The sequence below is a fragment of the Tyto alba genome, unplaced genomic scaffold, assembly GCF_018691265.1.
Source record: "Tyto alba isolate M040663 unplaced genomic scaffold, T.alba_DEE_v4.0 Super-Scaffold_41, whole genome shotgun sequence".
Lineage (NCBI taxonomy): Eukaryota > Metazoa > Chordata > Aves > Strigiformes > Tytonidae > Tyto > Tyto alba.
In genome coordinates this window covers 3,518,270-3,533,483 of record NW_024881317.1, presented here as the reverse complement: position 1 = coordinate 3,533,483, position 15,214 = coordinate 3,518,270, and the positions used below count along the sequence as shown (strand labels likewise).

Sequence of the window (15,214 nt, the reverse complement as noted above, 5' to 3'; positions counted from 1 at the left end):
ACTGATGAGGTGTGGAATAGCATGTCAGGGTTGACTCTGGAACACAGACATGGTGATTTAATCCCCAGTACCACTGCTGAGGTCAAGCACAGCCACCCTAGGAATCGGAAAGTGATACTGGCAAAATAAAACAGCTGTCCTCCTCTCGGACGAGAGAGGGAAAGTAGCAGAGGTATTCATAGACCCAGCATTCGCTATGGCTCAGTTTAAGATCACTGAAGCCAAATTACTGGTAGAACTGCAAAATGTTTGGGCACCAGAAGGGCGCTGGTGTTGGGTAGGGATGATTTCATCTTGGATTTTAAGTAAATGTTAGAGGGAGTGATATTTCCTAGGATGCTAGTGACTCGCAGTTAGATGCATCTGTTTCGTGATCTGAAACCTTATTACTCCCCCTGCTTCCTAGGAAACATCTTTATTCCTGTTTTCTGCTGAATAAATTACAAATAAACAAAAAGTGTAAGTGACTAATCACAGGAGTACTTGAGTCTTTTTAAAAAGTTGATTGCAAAATCATTGAATAATTTGAAGGTTGAGACTAGACAAGAATATCTCTCCTTTTGTTTACCCTAACTGCTGATGGCCTGATAGCTTCTGGGAAGCATTTTCCCTTTCTTAAAAACAGGAGGAGGGATAGGTTACCAGATTTATCTGAGTGTTGGAAACTAAGTGACCTTAATGAAAGATGCTTTGTAGTTAGCCTCGGACCTGCTAATGTTTAGGAGCCAGGTCTGCTCCACGCCGTTTCTCAAGGCTGGTGGTCCAAAAGCTAAGGCCAGGGGAGGAGCTGAGTCACAGCCTTCCTGCATTCCTCCAGTCGATGGTCTCGGCTTTGATATGTGGGAGTGTGGGTTGGGTTTTGGGTTGCAGAGAGGACACTGCTGTACACTGATCATGAACACAAGCGCTCGGGAGCTGGAGAAGTCAGAACTGACATTGGACTATAGCGTAAAACTTGTGTGAGGGCTGGGTGCCAACCTGCTGTAGCTTTTCTCTTAGACAGACTTTCTTAATGTATTTGGTATGGTGGCTCATCAGTAATGAAAAGTTGGCGCTGAGTGGTGGTTGTTGGGCCAAGGTTGTTTTCTGGTGATAGTGCTTAAGCATCTGTGTTTGAAACCTCTGTCTGCAATGTACTCTGCCAGCAGCCTCCTCCGGGAGCTCAGGGACTTGGTGAGTGTGGAGACTAGTTTGTTCCTCCAAGTCAGAGTTAAGTTGCAGTGGGGGACAGATTGGGAAAACTTGGAGAGCTTCTCGCTGTTTCACAGATAGGCAGAATTTCAGGCTGTAGGGCTGTGACCATTTCATTCCTGTTAAACAAACATTTCTCCCCAAAAGGAAGAGCCCTGTACTCTGCTGTGTTTTGCTCTGCAAGCCCACATGCAGGACAGGGACCAGAGCCCGAACCTGCTTTCATCCATGTATCTCCCGGGTTGATCTGTAGAAGTCATTTGTGTTACTTCACCCTTGAAGTGATGAAACCAAGTTTGGGTTTTGGCTGGCTGGCTGCAGAGGAGGAGGGGAGCAGAGGGAAGAGACATTTCTCTGTGAGTCTGCAGCGCAAGCCAAGAGCTCTGTGGGAAGGTCCGAGCTAATGCTCCCCACTGGCTGCCTTGGCCCCAGCTCACGCCAAGCCCTTGCAGCAGACTAAACACAAAAGAAAACACAGAGTCTAAATTCATTGGTATGAAGAGGATGTGCCAGAGTATTCCACAGCTCTTCCTTTTCTGCTTCTCTGATAACCATCAATTTGCAGAAAAACGTGGATTATTAAGAGCTTTTTTAACCTTTTTGAACATAATTAAGGCTGCATCTGTATTTGGTCCTGTACAGGTCTGTGTTTAATGCCTGGGATGCCTCATGTCAGACCTGAGAACCTGTTCTGAAGCTTGCTAAATGCTATTGAAAGATTCCCCGTGCCCTTGATGGGCTGTAGGTAAGACAGCATAGACCTAGAACTGGCTTCATACCCATAGGAGAAGACAATCCACACTTGAGCATGTGTTTTAATTCCAGTGTTTATCCAGTAGCGCTTCCCACTTTTTGTGATCTCTCTCAGTGGAAATTTTGGTGTTGGAGGCTTGCTAGTTTGGCTGCACCCCAAAAATTTATTGCCAGTGTTTGGGTGTAAACACAGGATGTCTTCTGTGCTGGTGAGGTCCTCAGTTCTGCTCTAGGAGGGGTTTAATAGGGCAATTTAATAGCTCACATGGAGATGGATCAGTCTGACCCCTTCTGTGGCCATCTGTACCTTCAGCTAAGAGCAGCTTCTTGTGCAGCGACGTGCTTGCTGCTGCTGACTGTGGAGAAAAGCCTACCTCCTCCCTGTCTCTGCACCTCCCAGCCCTGCTCTGCACTGCTTGGTTTCCTACCATCCTTAAAGCAAAGGTTCCCAGTCTCCTTCTCTCCCCATCTAGTCCCACTCCGGGAGCCTTGCTGTTGCCTCCTTAGTTCATCCCTTGCCCAGACCTGCTGCTCCACTTCTTCCAGCTCTGCTGCTGGCTCTCCACATCTCAACCTGGGGACAGATTCCCTGACCGCAGCACGCCGTGGCCAAGCCTTGGACCTGGGGGAGCATCAGCTACCCGCCAAACCCCTCACACGTACCCAGGAGCAGTCTCACACTGATAAAGCTGCGACCTGTCTGTGAACAGAAAGGTGAAATTTTGCAGGTTAGTCTTTGGTCAGCTCTACACATGGTTTATTTACTTGGGCATTTCAAACACAAAAGCAACACAGCATTGTCAAAGTTACAAAATTAATTTTTTTATTAACCTACCCTATCATAAGAGCATGGATTTTCTTGTCAAATAATGCAAGAAGCAAGAGAAAACTGTAGTTTTATCCGTGTGGAGCCTACAAATCCACATGGCTTCTCTGTGCTATCGAGCATGTGAGTTCTTAGAAGTGCAGCTGCCGGTAGTTTAGCTTGAATACAGTCATTCTAAAACAAGCTAGAAATAAATAAAATACTTACATTTCAAGTACAAAACCTTGCAGTTGGATTCAGTATGAGGAAATTAGTTTACTCCTTTTCATGTTACCAACTACTGTACAGGTACTTGGGCTGGCAAAGTCTGCAGATGCAGAACAGAAGAGTGTTTTATGTACGTGACTTAATTGAATCGTGTGTTTAGACTTCCCTTTAGGCTATCATGTGAAGCTCTTTAATGTCAGGCAGAAAGAAGATTTTTATGGATGCATTTAACAAGACACAAACTCACTACTGCTACTGTGCCCCAAGTTTTGCCTTATGTCTTTACTTTCTGGTGCAAAAAAAAAAAAAAAAAAAGAAAAGTGCACCTTCATTATGTCTCAGAAATAATGACACCTACCAGCTTTGAATTAGGTTATTAGCAGGTAGATGTTACTTTCAAATTGTATTTAATCAAGTGTGAGCAACTTTACTGAGGCTCCTATACAGCTCTAGTAGGTAGGAGAACGTTGACCTCTCATTGGGATCCTGCCTTGGGTGCTTTGGCGGCTTGCTGGCTGCCTTTGGTACGTGGGCCTCTCCCCTGGCAGAGCCAGTATGGACTGCTGGCCCGAGGTCCTCTGAGACTGGAAGATGCTTTGCTCTGCTGTGCTCCTCTCCGAGCAGGTGAAAGTCAACCCAACGCCGATGTTGCTCTTCATGGTTCTGGAGGTACCATCAGATGTGCCGTCGAAACACCTGCCCAGGGCAATTTCCTTGGCGATCCTCGGGTCTTGGTCAGTGACGGTGTAGATGCCGTAGTTGTGTCCCAGCGGGTCAAGAGGAGCCAGCATTGTGTACTCACTGGAGTCGTTGTTTGTAGCCATGGGGAGGTGGTTCACCAGGTACTCATGGAGCATGCTGTTGACGCTCTCTCGGCGGCACCTGCCTTGTGGGACCACTTTCACAAGCGTGCGGTCCACACGGTCTTGGTCGAAGAGCATGCCGCTGCACTTGAACTCCAGGCAGGCTGCCGACACGTTTGGCTGCTCGGAGTCACGAATGCTGCGGACGTCTCTGATGCCATAGAGCTTGCCAATGGTACGCGGGTGCGTCCCACCCATGTTACGAGACCTTACGTTCACCTCTTGGGGTCCGTTTATCTTTACTTTAATGTAGCAGGCCCTAAATTCCATGGGCTTGGGCCACCATGCCAAATAGTCATCAGTCCAGCTCATGAGGTCATCTTCGCTGAAGGGAACAGTGTTGTAGTCGTACTGGTCTCCCTCTATCCTGTAAAACCTGAAGTGAGCAGCGTTGTATGGAGCTTCCTCACATTCTCTTAGGTTTTCGTAGGCATAAATAGGGCCGTTGTTGTCTTCTGGGGAATTAGGGCTTGGCTTGGCCACGTTAATGCTGAATGCTGTCTTCTTTGTGTTGGAGTCCTCGTGGTCTGTTCTCCTGTAGTTGAGCCTGTTGAGATACGGCTGTGGGACCCCAATAGCATTAGGGTTGAGTTTGGGAGCAGAGGGCACAGCTTCGAGCTCTTCGCCCCCCATGCTCGCCAAGATATAAGCTGCGTAGGCCTCGGGGTTTTGCTCGTCGCAGAAGGCGGGCACGCAGGCACCGTTGGGACCAGTAACCACACTGTCAAAACGGCCCCATGCTCTGGGGTTGGATGAGAACCCTGGTTGTGGCTCCATGTTTATAACAGAAATCACAACCCCTTGGATCTGCTCGCTTTGCAGAAATCTCTCGCTTCTGTAAGCTCGGACTTTGACATAGCACCGCCTGCTCTCTGGGACGTCCAGGTTAAAAAGCCGCCTTTCTTTGATCTCCATGTTCCCAACCAAAAACGTTCTCTCTTCCCTTTTGCGCCGGTTGCTTTTCTCAAGGTTGAAGTCCCCTTCTTCTTCCCATAATCCTGTCTCTGGGTTCAGGGACCAAAGTTTCATCTCTTGCAGGTGCTCTGGCATCTTGACCTGAGCAGCATCCAAATGAACCTTCACCTCTTCAGCATTAAGAGATTCGGTGCCCTGTTCGTCAGTGAAGTCCACAGAAAACATGCCGTATGTGCGGAGTGGAAATACATCTCCTTCCTCATCTACAAAGTTCAGGTCACTTTGTGTCACAGCGGCCGCTGAGATGTTTCTTGGGTCCAGAAATGTCACGCTGGCTTTCACTTTGCCTCTGTAGGCTTCTCCATTTTTCCTATAAAATGCATTGGGTGGAATCTCTAATTCGGCAATTGGATCATCTTCTTCCATTTCGCCCAAAGAAATCACGTTGGTTTCAGTGGATTCCAGCGTAACGGGGGCTTTCTTTCTTAGTAGCTTGATCTCGTGAAACACAGCGCCTCCATTTTCCTTGAAGGGCAGAACTTTCGTTGTGTTCACAAACTTCTGCAGCCGATCAACGAAAGTTAGAACCAGTCTCTCCGTGTCTGCTGGGACATGGATGGAGAAGGTTCCCTTGTAGCCAGTCATACTCACTCTCTTGTTCCCCATGTAGATGTGGCCAAAGCGCAGTGGCTCACCGTTATCTGCTGCTGTGGCTCTGCCTCGAACCGTTATTTTGGTCTCGGTGCATTTTTTGCAGCCACATTCTACAACGACTTTAGTGGGGAGCGTGTACCCGTTGCAGGAGATGTCTCTGGTTTCCATCTTGGACACCCCGCAGCAGTAGGCGATGTTGTCCTTACACCGGAGTCCTTTATCCAGCTTCCCAGCACAGGTCTTTGCTGGGCACTTGCCCACGTCGTAGTAGAAGGAGTTTGTTGCTTTTTGGAAGCAGTCGTGAGGAAGTCGGATGAGGTGGCTTTGGGGTTGGGAGTTGCAGGCTGCCTCTTGTCTTCCTGTTGAATAGGATTTCTTAATGAGCAGCATGAAATAATTGTATAGTCATCACGATGTGGTCTGAAACCCTCAGAGCTAAACGTTGCTTCCAATAACAGTAAGGTTTTTGCAGCCATAAAACAGATGTTTTGCAGGATTTTGGTTAGCTGAATTCATCTGGCATCCGTTTTGGTGAAGCAGGTGCTCAGCTTTAACTTTAGGTATCTGATTAAGAGCAGTGCTGTTTGCAGGAGCATCCCAGCTCCTGCTTACCCACCGCTGCCATCCAAGCCCACCCTCAGCTAGATGTTCTGCAGCTGCTTTGTTTTATGGCTACGGACAGACTAAAACGTGTCCCAAGATTTTAAAAAAACCCTAAACAAACAGAAATATTCACATGTCAGGCAGCAAGTACAGTGAGAAATCTGCTGAAACCAGCAGATTGAGCTTGGCAGGTCACCTGCAATCCAGAGCTCCAGTTTGTAGAGAGCATCTGGTTCATAACCAGCTCGTGCAAGCTTATCTGCTAACAGACGCATGAAATAAACCTCAAATATTTTTCCTGCAACCTTTCTCTCCCACATGTATCACAACTTCTGGTTTCTGCATTCAACCACCTCCCCAGCTGCTTGGAGAGCATCATGCACGTTTTCTCTTACCTATGACTGCAAGCTTGGCAGATTGGGACTTTGCTGACCCCCCAGCGCTGCTGGCCTTGCAGAAATACTCTCCAGACTGGTCTCTCTTCAGGTTCTTCAGAATCAGGTTGTTTTTATATTTGTATAAGGAGGGATCCAGCAGTGAGCCATTGTGGTACCTGCCAGGAACAGGCAGGCAGTTGAGGGACAGAGGCTGACTGTCTGGCTGGAGCAGAGCAATGGCCTAATCCTGCAGCCTGCCATGTGGATTTTGCCGGACCTCTTGCCTCAGTTTCCCCATTTGTAGTCTGGCTAGGTGGCATCACCTAAAAGCTATTCCCCTTCCCCTGGCAGCACTGAGATGTGGCTGCCAGGCAGGCAGAGCTGCCAGCTGTGCCTGCCGAGGTTTTTCAAACTCCTATTTGTATCTTTTCCCAGTAAGTCCCTCTGCAGATGACATTACTACACCTGTGAGAAATGCCAGCTCTGTACATCTCGAGGAAACCATAATTTCCAGCAATCAGTTCTTGGTGTAGTTAGCTGTTTTATAGCTAAACCCCACACCTTTATGGAGATGGTAAGGAGATAAGAATTTAATCTGTGGGGCAGGTAAGACTTCTGTCCGATCAAATCCCAGTTCCTTACCAGAGGTAGCGGTCGGGGGCCGGCCTCCCAAGGGCATCGCAGCAGAGCGACACGCTCTGTCCCACTCTCCTGGCTTTGTCCTCGGGGCTCCTTAAAATGTAGGGTTTGCCTGTGGGAGGAGGAAAAGGCCATCTCGTTACTCTTCCCCTCTTAAAATCATGGTTTATTTCTGATTACTGTGTAAAGCCTCCTGCATTCCCTCTCTCTTTGGGGCTACCTGATCGTTGGAGCTGCACTTGGATTGCCAGGTTTCTTCTGTTGCTCTTGGGCACGGTGACAGTCGCTGTTGCATACTTGGCTTTCTTTATTTTAAGGGTGTTTTTGCCATCGGGACAAACCCCCGGGATCCTAAACATGCCTCTGTTATCAGCCGTTGTCAACAGCTTGAGTTTCTTGGCTTGCAGGTAGACCCGGGCATCGGCAGCGGGCGACCCATCCTCGAGAGAGACCTTCCCGTGCAGGGTTGCGTCCTGGCACATGCAAGCGTCGCAGTCGGCGTTAACGCGACCCATGGGGCAGGTGATGTTGCAGGCTGGAGGAGAGGCAGGCAAGTCAGAAAGCAGCCCCGAGTCCCCGTAACGCTCATGGCACGGTCTTGTGTCTGCTTTTAATTTAGATGCAATAAGGCAGATACTTCATAAGGAATAAATTGTGCCCAAAACATATTTTTGCTGATTATCAACAGCTGTGCATTAGAAACACAGTGACGATGTAATTTCGAACCTGACAATTAGTAGAAAGCAGCCACGTGGATATAATTACAGCTAGGAACTGTTATTTGCCTTCCCCAAAGGGCTGAATTTCGGGGAAATTTGAATCCAGATCAGCATGTGAGCTCAACCCTGGCAAAATTACAAATCCAAATGCCTTAAATTTTGTAGGTTTCTGTTACAAACTTATGCCTAAAAGTTGTGACTTTGGTCTATCTTAAAATCTGTCTCCCCTTATTCAGTGGTATCCTGGCTAGGGCAGGACATAGGTTAATTGCCAAATAAGCATTACCTGATGGGTTTAATGAATGGCCTCACAAACATTGATTCTGAAACATTTTCATTACCTATAGCAATTAATCCTAAATAATAATGTGTCTCTTCCTAACCAAGGGCTCAGGTCATTCCTTTTACAATCGCAGAGCATCCTTGTACAGCAGCTACCTGATAATTTTTTTTTTTTATACCTGAATAAATGGAAGAAATCAGGGAAAACCTGAAACAACTTTCCTGGAGAAAATATGGACTATTTTCAGGATTATTTGTTTAAGAGGGAATTATAAGAATAATGACATTAATTACAAGCCCCTTCAGCAGGGGCTGTGGCAATTCGATATTCCCAACTCTTCTTCCTGGAGATTGCATGGAGGCAGCTGCCTGCAGTCACTGACTTCACCTTGAAAGCTGCTGTTATAACAAGATTAATGGGATTATTTTTTTCTATATCCCCAGGGTATTTATGGATCCCTGATGATTCCTCATATCTGGATTCCCCCCCCCCCCCCCCCCCCCCCCCCCTTATCTTGCTATTTGTCTAGAAACACCCCATGCTCTGCTCCCTTAGTATTCACCAGCCCTGCTCGGGAAGGCACTGGCGTCACAAAATTCTGGCAAGGGAGGAAGATGGTAAAACAACAGCGGAGGGAGTACAACGTCTACACAGTGGTGAGGTCAGGACATCAAACCCTGCCCGTAAGTGAGGTTTATAGGAGCACCTGAGCAAACATGTCCAATGCAGAGCCGCCCTTCCTCAGTTGCTTCATTACAGTGCACGCCCCCGAGGCGCTCAGCTAGGCAGGATCTGGTACGCTTCTGCACACCGGTTTGGCCACACTTTGCTGAGCACTCGCTCCATTTCGACCATGGAGACAAAAACCTTTTTGAATCTTGCACCAGTGGACCTTGAATAACATCAGTGGCGAGTTACTGAGATGCACGTTACACGTACAGCTGCCAAAAAACAGGCAGTTGTTCTCTTATCAGCTTCTATATAGCTCAGAGTACACATTTGGGTATTACGCACCACATGGATTAAACAAACTCAAAGCATGCTCAGGGAGCTGGTAAATAAAGCAGGAGAAGGCATCTGAAGGCTTTTGACTTAATTCCCCGCAGGCTACCAAATTCAGGATGATTAAGATAAACTCAAGGGGAGCAAAGTGCACACAGCTCATGCTTAGTGTTGAATAACTTTGGCTGAGAGGAAATCAAACACACATTGTCATTTAAACGCTGACTGAGGGGCAACGCTTGCCTGCGTTTCAAATCTGGTCAAATAAAAACAAAAAACAAAGAGTAAAGTTGTTGGTATGATCATGTTGAATGTCTTTAACCATACTTCAACATATGTTCTCTATAGGGGGAATGTGTCCCCTATTGCGAGCACCAGTTTTACTGTGTGCAAAGCAGAAGCCTAAGATGCTACTGAGCAGGCTGAGCATGTTAGGGGCCAGCTGATTTGTAAAACACAGAGGGTTTATTGAGGGTTTAATATGCGGTTAGGTTTTGAAAAGAATTTCGTTAACCGGGCTACTAGATGGTATTAATTTAAGCTGCTTTGAGTGGATGAAATCCACTCCAAGTCTGTGGTTTGGATTTATTTTAAAATGACAATGTTCTAATAATGTTTATGAGGATGCACTTATGACTGAAGTTTCTAAAAATAAGGTTTCTTGGAGGCGTGTGCCATGCCATCTCCCACACCTACCCTTCCACCCGATTTGTAATAAACCAGGTTGGGTTATTTCCTAGAAAGGCAGACAGGCACACAGCTGGGCTGTTCAATAGGGGTGGCTGAAAATGAACCCCTGGCTTACAGAAGCAGGTGGCTTGAAAAGACCATTTAAATGACAGCAGCCACGGGAGCATCATGTCTGGCTTGGAGTGAGAGCTTGGCTTAGACAGGCGAGCTTTTAATCTGTTGGCACTTCAGCATCTCCAGTTCAGCATCCCGAGTGGTGCATCCATAGACCTGATTTAGCAATTTGGGGGATGCAGGAGGGGGTGGGCTTGGGGATGTGGTCCCTGCCTAGGCAGCACACAAATAAATGCCTGTCTGTACTCTCCCCAAGCAAAAATTTAATATGCAGAGGGTTAAAGTGGGGTCTCAGTAAAATCCTAAACTTGTTTGGGATCAGCTGCTTTAATCTGCAGGGCTGGTGACAGTAAAAAGGAGGTGGGGAAGTCCTGTGGAGAAAAACAGCATTATATGTCTCTAGGTAGCACCTCGACAGCAGAAAAAGCAGAAAGTGGAGGATGGGGGAGAAGCAGAAGGGCTCGAGGGCTGGCAGGGATATGGGGAGGGACGGGGCTACCCCGCGGTACCGGCTGGCAGGAACGTACTGCGTCTGGCGTAGGTGAAGGTTGGGTCTCCCCTGCGAGAGCTGCTCCTCGTACCTGCGGGCAGAGGACGCGTGGGGTGTTTTGGGCAGGGTTTGCCTTCTCCCTGGCCAAGCACCAGTCCCTCCCGCCAGCCCAGCTGCACCGAGCCCGGCTGCTCAACCCGACCAGGTCTTGTAACACCCTCTCCTGGAAGCGAAAACTGAATTTACAGCTCACTACTGCCAAGGGCAGATGTTTTAATTTCCAATTGTGCCGGTAAAAAAAAAAGAAAAAAAAAAAATCAAGATTTTTGCTTTACTTCTCCCTAGAGAAGCAGGGGTCTCTGCTCTGAGAACCCCAGCCTCAACATCATTGCCTTGCACCATCCACTTTGAGGGGAAAGCAATTTTCCTGGTCGTTTTCCTAAAAATCCCTCTTTGCAGGTAGAGGGGACCTCTCTCTGAGTGTCCAGGTTTTCGGTGCTTTGATTGTCCCCAGTGGCTGGGAGAGCTGCTGGGAGCGGGACGGGAGGCTGGGAAAGTCCCTTAATCCCTCCGCTACAGCATCAGCATGTCCAGCCCTTTCAGTGCCTGCTGGAATTTCAATCCCGAGCCTTGGGCAGTAAAGCTTGAGGGGTCAGGGTATCTCCTGGGGATTAATGATCAGAGGGGGTTTTTCAGGTAATTAATGCTCCACGGGCTTTAATTCTAAAGCAATGGTGTCACAAACCGGGGAAAGGCAGGTCAGAACATGTGCTTGCCCATCCCTGGGCTCTCCTAGCCCTCCCAGCCCGTGCGTGCCTCCCATAGGAGTCGGGGCCGTGGTCACACACTTGACCTTCACTTTTCCAGGAGAGGAGCCAACAACGTGTGCCAGTGATAGCCAAAACCCTACAGGATGTCACGGATGATTAACATTTATTCCATTGCCTAAATATCGTCATCTACTCAAATAATATTGTTCGGTTGTAAATTAAGGCTGAAAAAAAATAATACACGTGTAAACACCCCTTGTCCCGGCGAGGGAAATCTGTCCGAGCTGAGAAATAACTTACTCTCTAAGCTGAGCATTACCAGTGGGCTGAAGGTTTTCTGTCCTATCTGGATCCTGCTGAGGCCTGGTTTCAGAAGCCTTTGACCTAAGGGTCAATAAATTAGAGAAGAAATTAGATTAATAATAAATTAACTAGATTCAAGGAATTGGGTATCCTTAGGCTTAGTTTTTCAGATTTACTGTTGGGTGGTGGCTGGTTTGAGCCACCAGTTAGAGCTCCTGGGGGATGCTGTGCAGGAGATGCCAAGTGAAGGGCATGACAGAGGCACTCCACAGCATCACTGTGGCTCAGGTACGATAAAAATTTACCGTTTCTCTTAGCATCCAAGAAAAAAATGTTGTGTTTTCTGAGTTGGAGCAGCTCAGATCAAATAATCTTTTTATAGCTGGAGATATAAAATATACCCTGCCTCTCCCTGTGCTGGTGGAAACGAACCTGAGGTGGATGAGGTTGGTTGTTGCTGTGGGACACGGACTGGTTTCTGCACTTGCTGGTTGCCTGTGTGCCCAAAGGAAGCGGGTGGTCATGTCTGGTTCCTGGGCTGCTTGCTGGGACCAGTCCCATTTAAACTGGGATGCTAAGCCCGAATCTGCCCAACACTGGGCTCTTGCCTGTGCCCAGCTCTTGGGAGCTCAGCAGGGCTCCTGGGCACCTCCTCAGAGACGAGGTGACCCTCCTTGTTCTTGTCCCTGGGCATCTGGCCAGAGCACTTCAGGGTAACATTCCTCTATAGCCTCAGAAAACAAATCCAAAGAGCCTGCAAACAGGTTTGCTCTGCAAGACCCAACAGAGCAGAGGGGCAGGTTGCTTATTGCTCAGCGCTTTGGTATGCGCCACCTGCCTTGAGCCAGCAGCGGACAGATCCTGCTGCTCCAGAGCATCTTCTCCTGGAGAAGAGCCACGTCGCTGCTTCCCGAGGGCTTAGCTTGGAGGCTGGGGTGGTTTTGTGCTCGGGCGATGGATAAGGCACCAGCCAGGGTGGGTCTGGTCGGAGCAGAGGGGAACCAGGACAGGAGCTGGGGTGCCAGGGGGGCTCATCCCAGAGGCTGGCTGACTTGCAGGCAGGCTTTGCCCATGGTCAGGGGGCTGGATGGGCACCAGCCCTACCCTGGAAGTTGTTTGGCCAGGCGAATGCCACACCGACCCTGAACAGTGCCCGGCATCGCTGTCGGGCCCACGTCTGCTGGCTCAGCAGCCACCGGTACACGTGCCTTCATGTTGGCGTGCCCGAGGGCAGGGGACAGCACGGTGATGGGAATAGAAACATTTAACCTTCACCTAAAATGGATGTGGCTCCCAGGAGGAGGAAGAGGAGGATCCATCCTTTCACGGTGACCATTGTTGTCTCCAGAGGTGACTAGGGGCTTCTTGGAGTATCCGCAGCCGTCCCACACCTTCCCCAGACCTGCAGAGACAAGCCCGGCTATGTTGAGGCTCATCCAGGGTCCTACTGCTTTCAGAGAGCTTCTCCCAGGCTGAACCAGTCCAAAACACACCGTGGGGCTGTTTATAACACCCTGCCCCCACACCAACCCCCAGCAGCTCTCCACTTACACCCCAAGGGGGGAGGAACAGGGGCTCCACATCTGTGTTTGTATCCTCTCTGCTTCTCACAGTCACATTTGAGCCCAAATCTATTCTGCAGAGTGCTGCTTTGTAACATCACCTTAAAGCGCTTTTTAATAGCTTAAACTTCTGCAGAGATGCTCTTACAGCCCACAGGGCTCCAGCACCCCTCTCTGCCCCTCACACGAGCAGGGACATCTGCCTGCCTCCATCCCTCTGCCTGCAAACTGGGCTTAGTGTGACAACATCTTACCCCAGTACATCACAGGATCGTGGGGAGGGCTCCAGAGAGCCTCGGAAAGCAGAAAACCCTGTGCACAAGCCAAGACTTTGCTGCAAATGTGAGCAAGAAGCCAAATATTTTCCTTTTTCTGGATGCAGAGATGAAGGACTGAGCCTTTGTGTTGCTCTTCCCCAGCTCGGCAATTCCAAATTTTGTTTTAAGCAAGTCCCTTAGCCTTGCAGCATCAAACACTTTGGGTATTTAATTTCTGAAGGTACCCATGGAGCTGGTGTTATCCCAAGTGACACCAGCTGGAATTGCAGGTGCTTTATTTTATGCACCCCAAATTAATGAACTTGGGGGGGAAAATGTTGCCTCAGCCTTTCAGTGCCTCAGTTTACCCCCAAAATGAGGCTCATAAAAAGCAGCTGGCAGCGAGAACACCCTGTTACTTGTAAGCGGTATTAACCATCCCCTCTGAGACCAGCACATGTGGGACTAGGAAATACTTTGATTACGGCTCAGCAAATCCCAGTCAAGCAAAAATAACAAGCAACACATGAGCGGTGTTTTGTGGGCTTACAGGGGGGGTCATGAACTCTCAGCCAGACAATAACCAGGAAAAATTAATCCAGGCTTAAAGCCTTTTTCCCACTCAGTGGCTATTTGGGAGCTGGCTGCGACTTGTTCGGTGCTGGGTTTGGGACGGGATATGTCCCTCTGTCCCCAGGACACGCGATACTGGGAAAAAGGGGGATCAAGCAGCCAGGTCCTGGCGGCAGGGAGGGTTTGGCATCACCCGCATCCCCTCTGGCAGGGGGCTGGGGGAGCTGGCGTGGGACGGAGCCGCGGGAGATCGAACAGCCCCGTGTGAGCAAAACACTCCTGTCCCCATAACCCTGCCCCAAACCCATTAGCTGGGACTAGGAGCCAAGAAGTGGGACACAAAACCGCGTCCCCACCGATGTTCTCCAGCCTGCAGCCTCTGCGCCTTCATCTGCTCATCAATTAATTTCCACCTCGCCCTTAATCACAGCTGTTCTTAATTATGCTGCCTTAATAACACAGGAAAATTATATAACCGCTAGCTGCGACAAAGGGGAAAAACTTAGCAGGGTTGTTTGTTTGATTTTTTTTTTTTTTCTTTCTTTCTCTTACCTACAAAAACCATAAAAACCCCAATTAAGGAGAGTCTAGTCCTCTTGCCACAGAGCCGCTAGCCGAGCTGTGGTCCAGGGGCAAAGCGGGGGCTTGTCAGCTGTGGGTTAAAGGGATTTGCAGCCGCTCGGGAAGAAGAGAGAGAGAGTTGCAGCTTACCGAAACCTCCCCGGCACCACCGCCGATCCGGGCTGCGCACGAGCCTCCCCGCAGCCGAGGCAGCGAGGTCGCTTATATAGCCCGGCGTGTAGCTTAGGGGATGGCAGCGAGCCACCGGCCGCGAGCAAAAACAGATCGGACGAGCGAGGCAACCGCAGGCTGAATAATCCCTTAGCAAGGTGATGGTAAACACAAACCCTCAGCGAAACAGCAGCCGTGGAGGCTGGCGGCAATGCCACGACATGGCAGGGTGCTGCTGGCAGCAGGGCAGGGCACAGTGTGGGTGCCACGTCCCGGTGTGGGCACCGCGTCCCAGCACAGCACCATCACTGCTCGTGGTTCACCTTGGGTTCAGATCCAAAATAGATGCTGCTGGGCGTTGAAGATGGAGGTACAGCGTACAGTCACGCAGCGCAATGAATTTCAGGCTTGCTTTTTTGGCTCTTGCCCGATCGGGGACAAATGCGGTGCCCGCTGCCCACCCAGCGTCGCCCGTGGGGTTCCCACGCTTGGCAGGAGTGGGGCAGAGCTCAGCTGGGTGCCATCCCCCACACTGCCCACTCGCCTCTACGCCAGCGTTGGCTCTGGCAGGGGTCAAATGAGGATACTGTGAGGATGTGGGATGAAGCCAGACTGGTTTGGACACCCGGAGTAGCACAGAGCTGCAGAGGCGGGATCATCCTTGCAAATAAACGTGACTGCGTCTCGCTTG

The 15,214-nt window shown here is 49.4% G+C and overlaps 1 protein-coding gene across 3 annotated transcripts; it reads right to left on the bottom strand.

Annotated features, from left to right (window-relative positions):
- Positions 1-2,673: 2,673 nt before the first annotated feature.
- On the bottom strand, positions 2,674-15,010 carry LOC104358075 (cartilage intermediate layer protein). Of its 3 annotated transcripts, XM_032994348.2 has the most exons (9): positions 14,503-15,009; positions 12,675-12,801; positions 11,397-11,480; positions 10,364-10,417; positions 8,737-8,922; positions 7,249-7,563; positions 7,032-7,140; positions 6,408-6,565; positions 2,674-5,768 (listed from the first exon to the last, which is right to left on the bottom strand). In XM_032994348.2, exons 2-9 carry the CDS (start codon positions 12,733-12,735, stop codon positions 3,427-3,429), a joined length of 3,309 nt encoding a protein of 1,102 aa, XP_032850239.2. In that variant the 5' UTR covers positions 12,736-12,801; positions 14,503-15,009; the 3' UTR covers positions 2,674-3,426. The 3 variants fall into 3 exon arrangements, with proteins under 3 accessions (XP_032850239.2, XP_032850240.2, XP_032850241.2); XM_032994349.2 differs by lacking the exon at positions 10,364-10,417 and having other exon boundaries at positions 14,503-15,010; XM_032994350.2 differs by lacking the exons at positions 8,737-8,922; positions 10,364-10,417.
- Between the last annotated feature and the right edge of the window lie 204 nt (positions 15,011-15,214).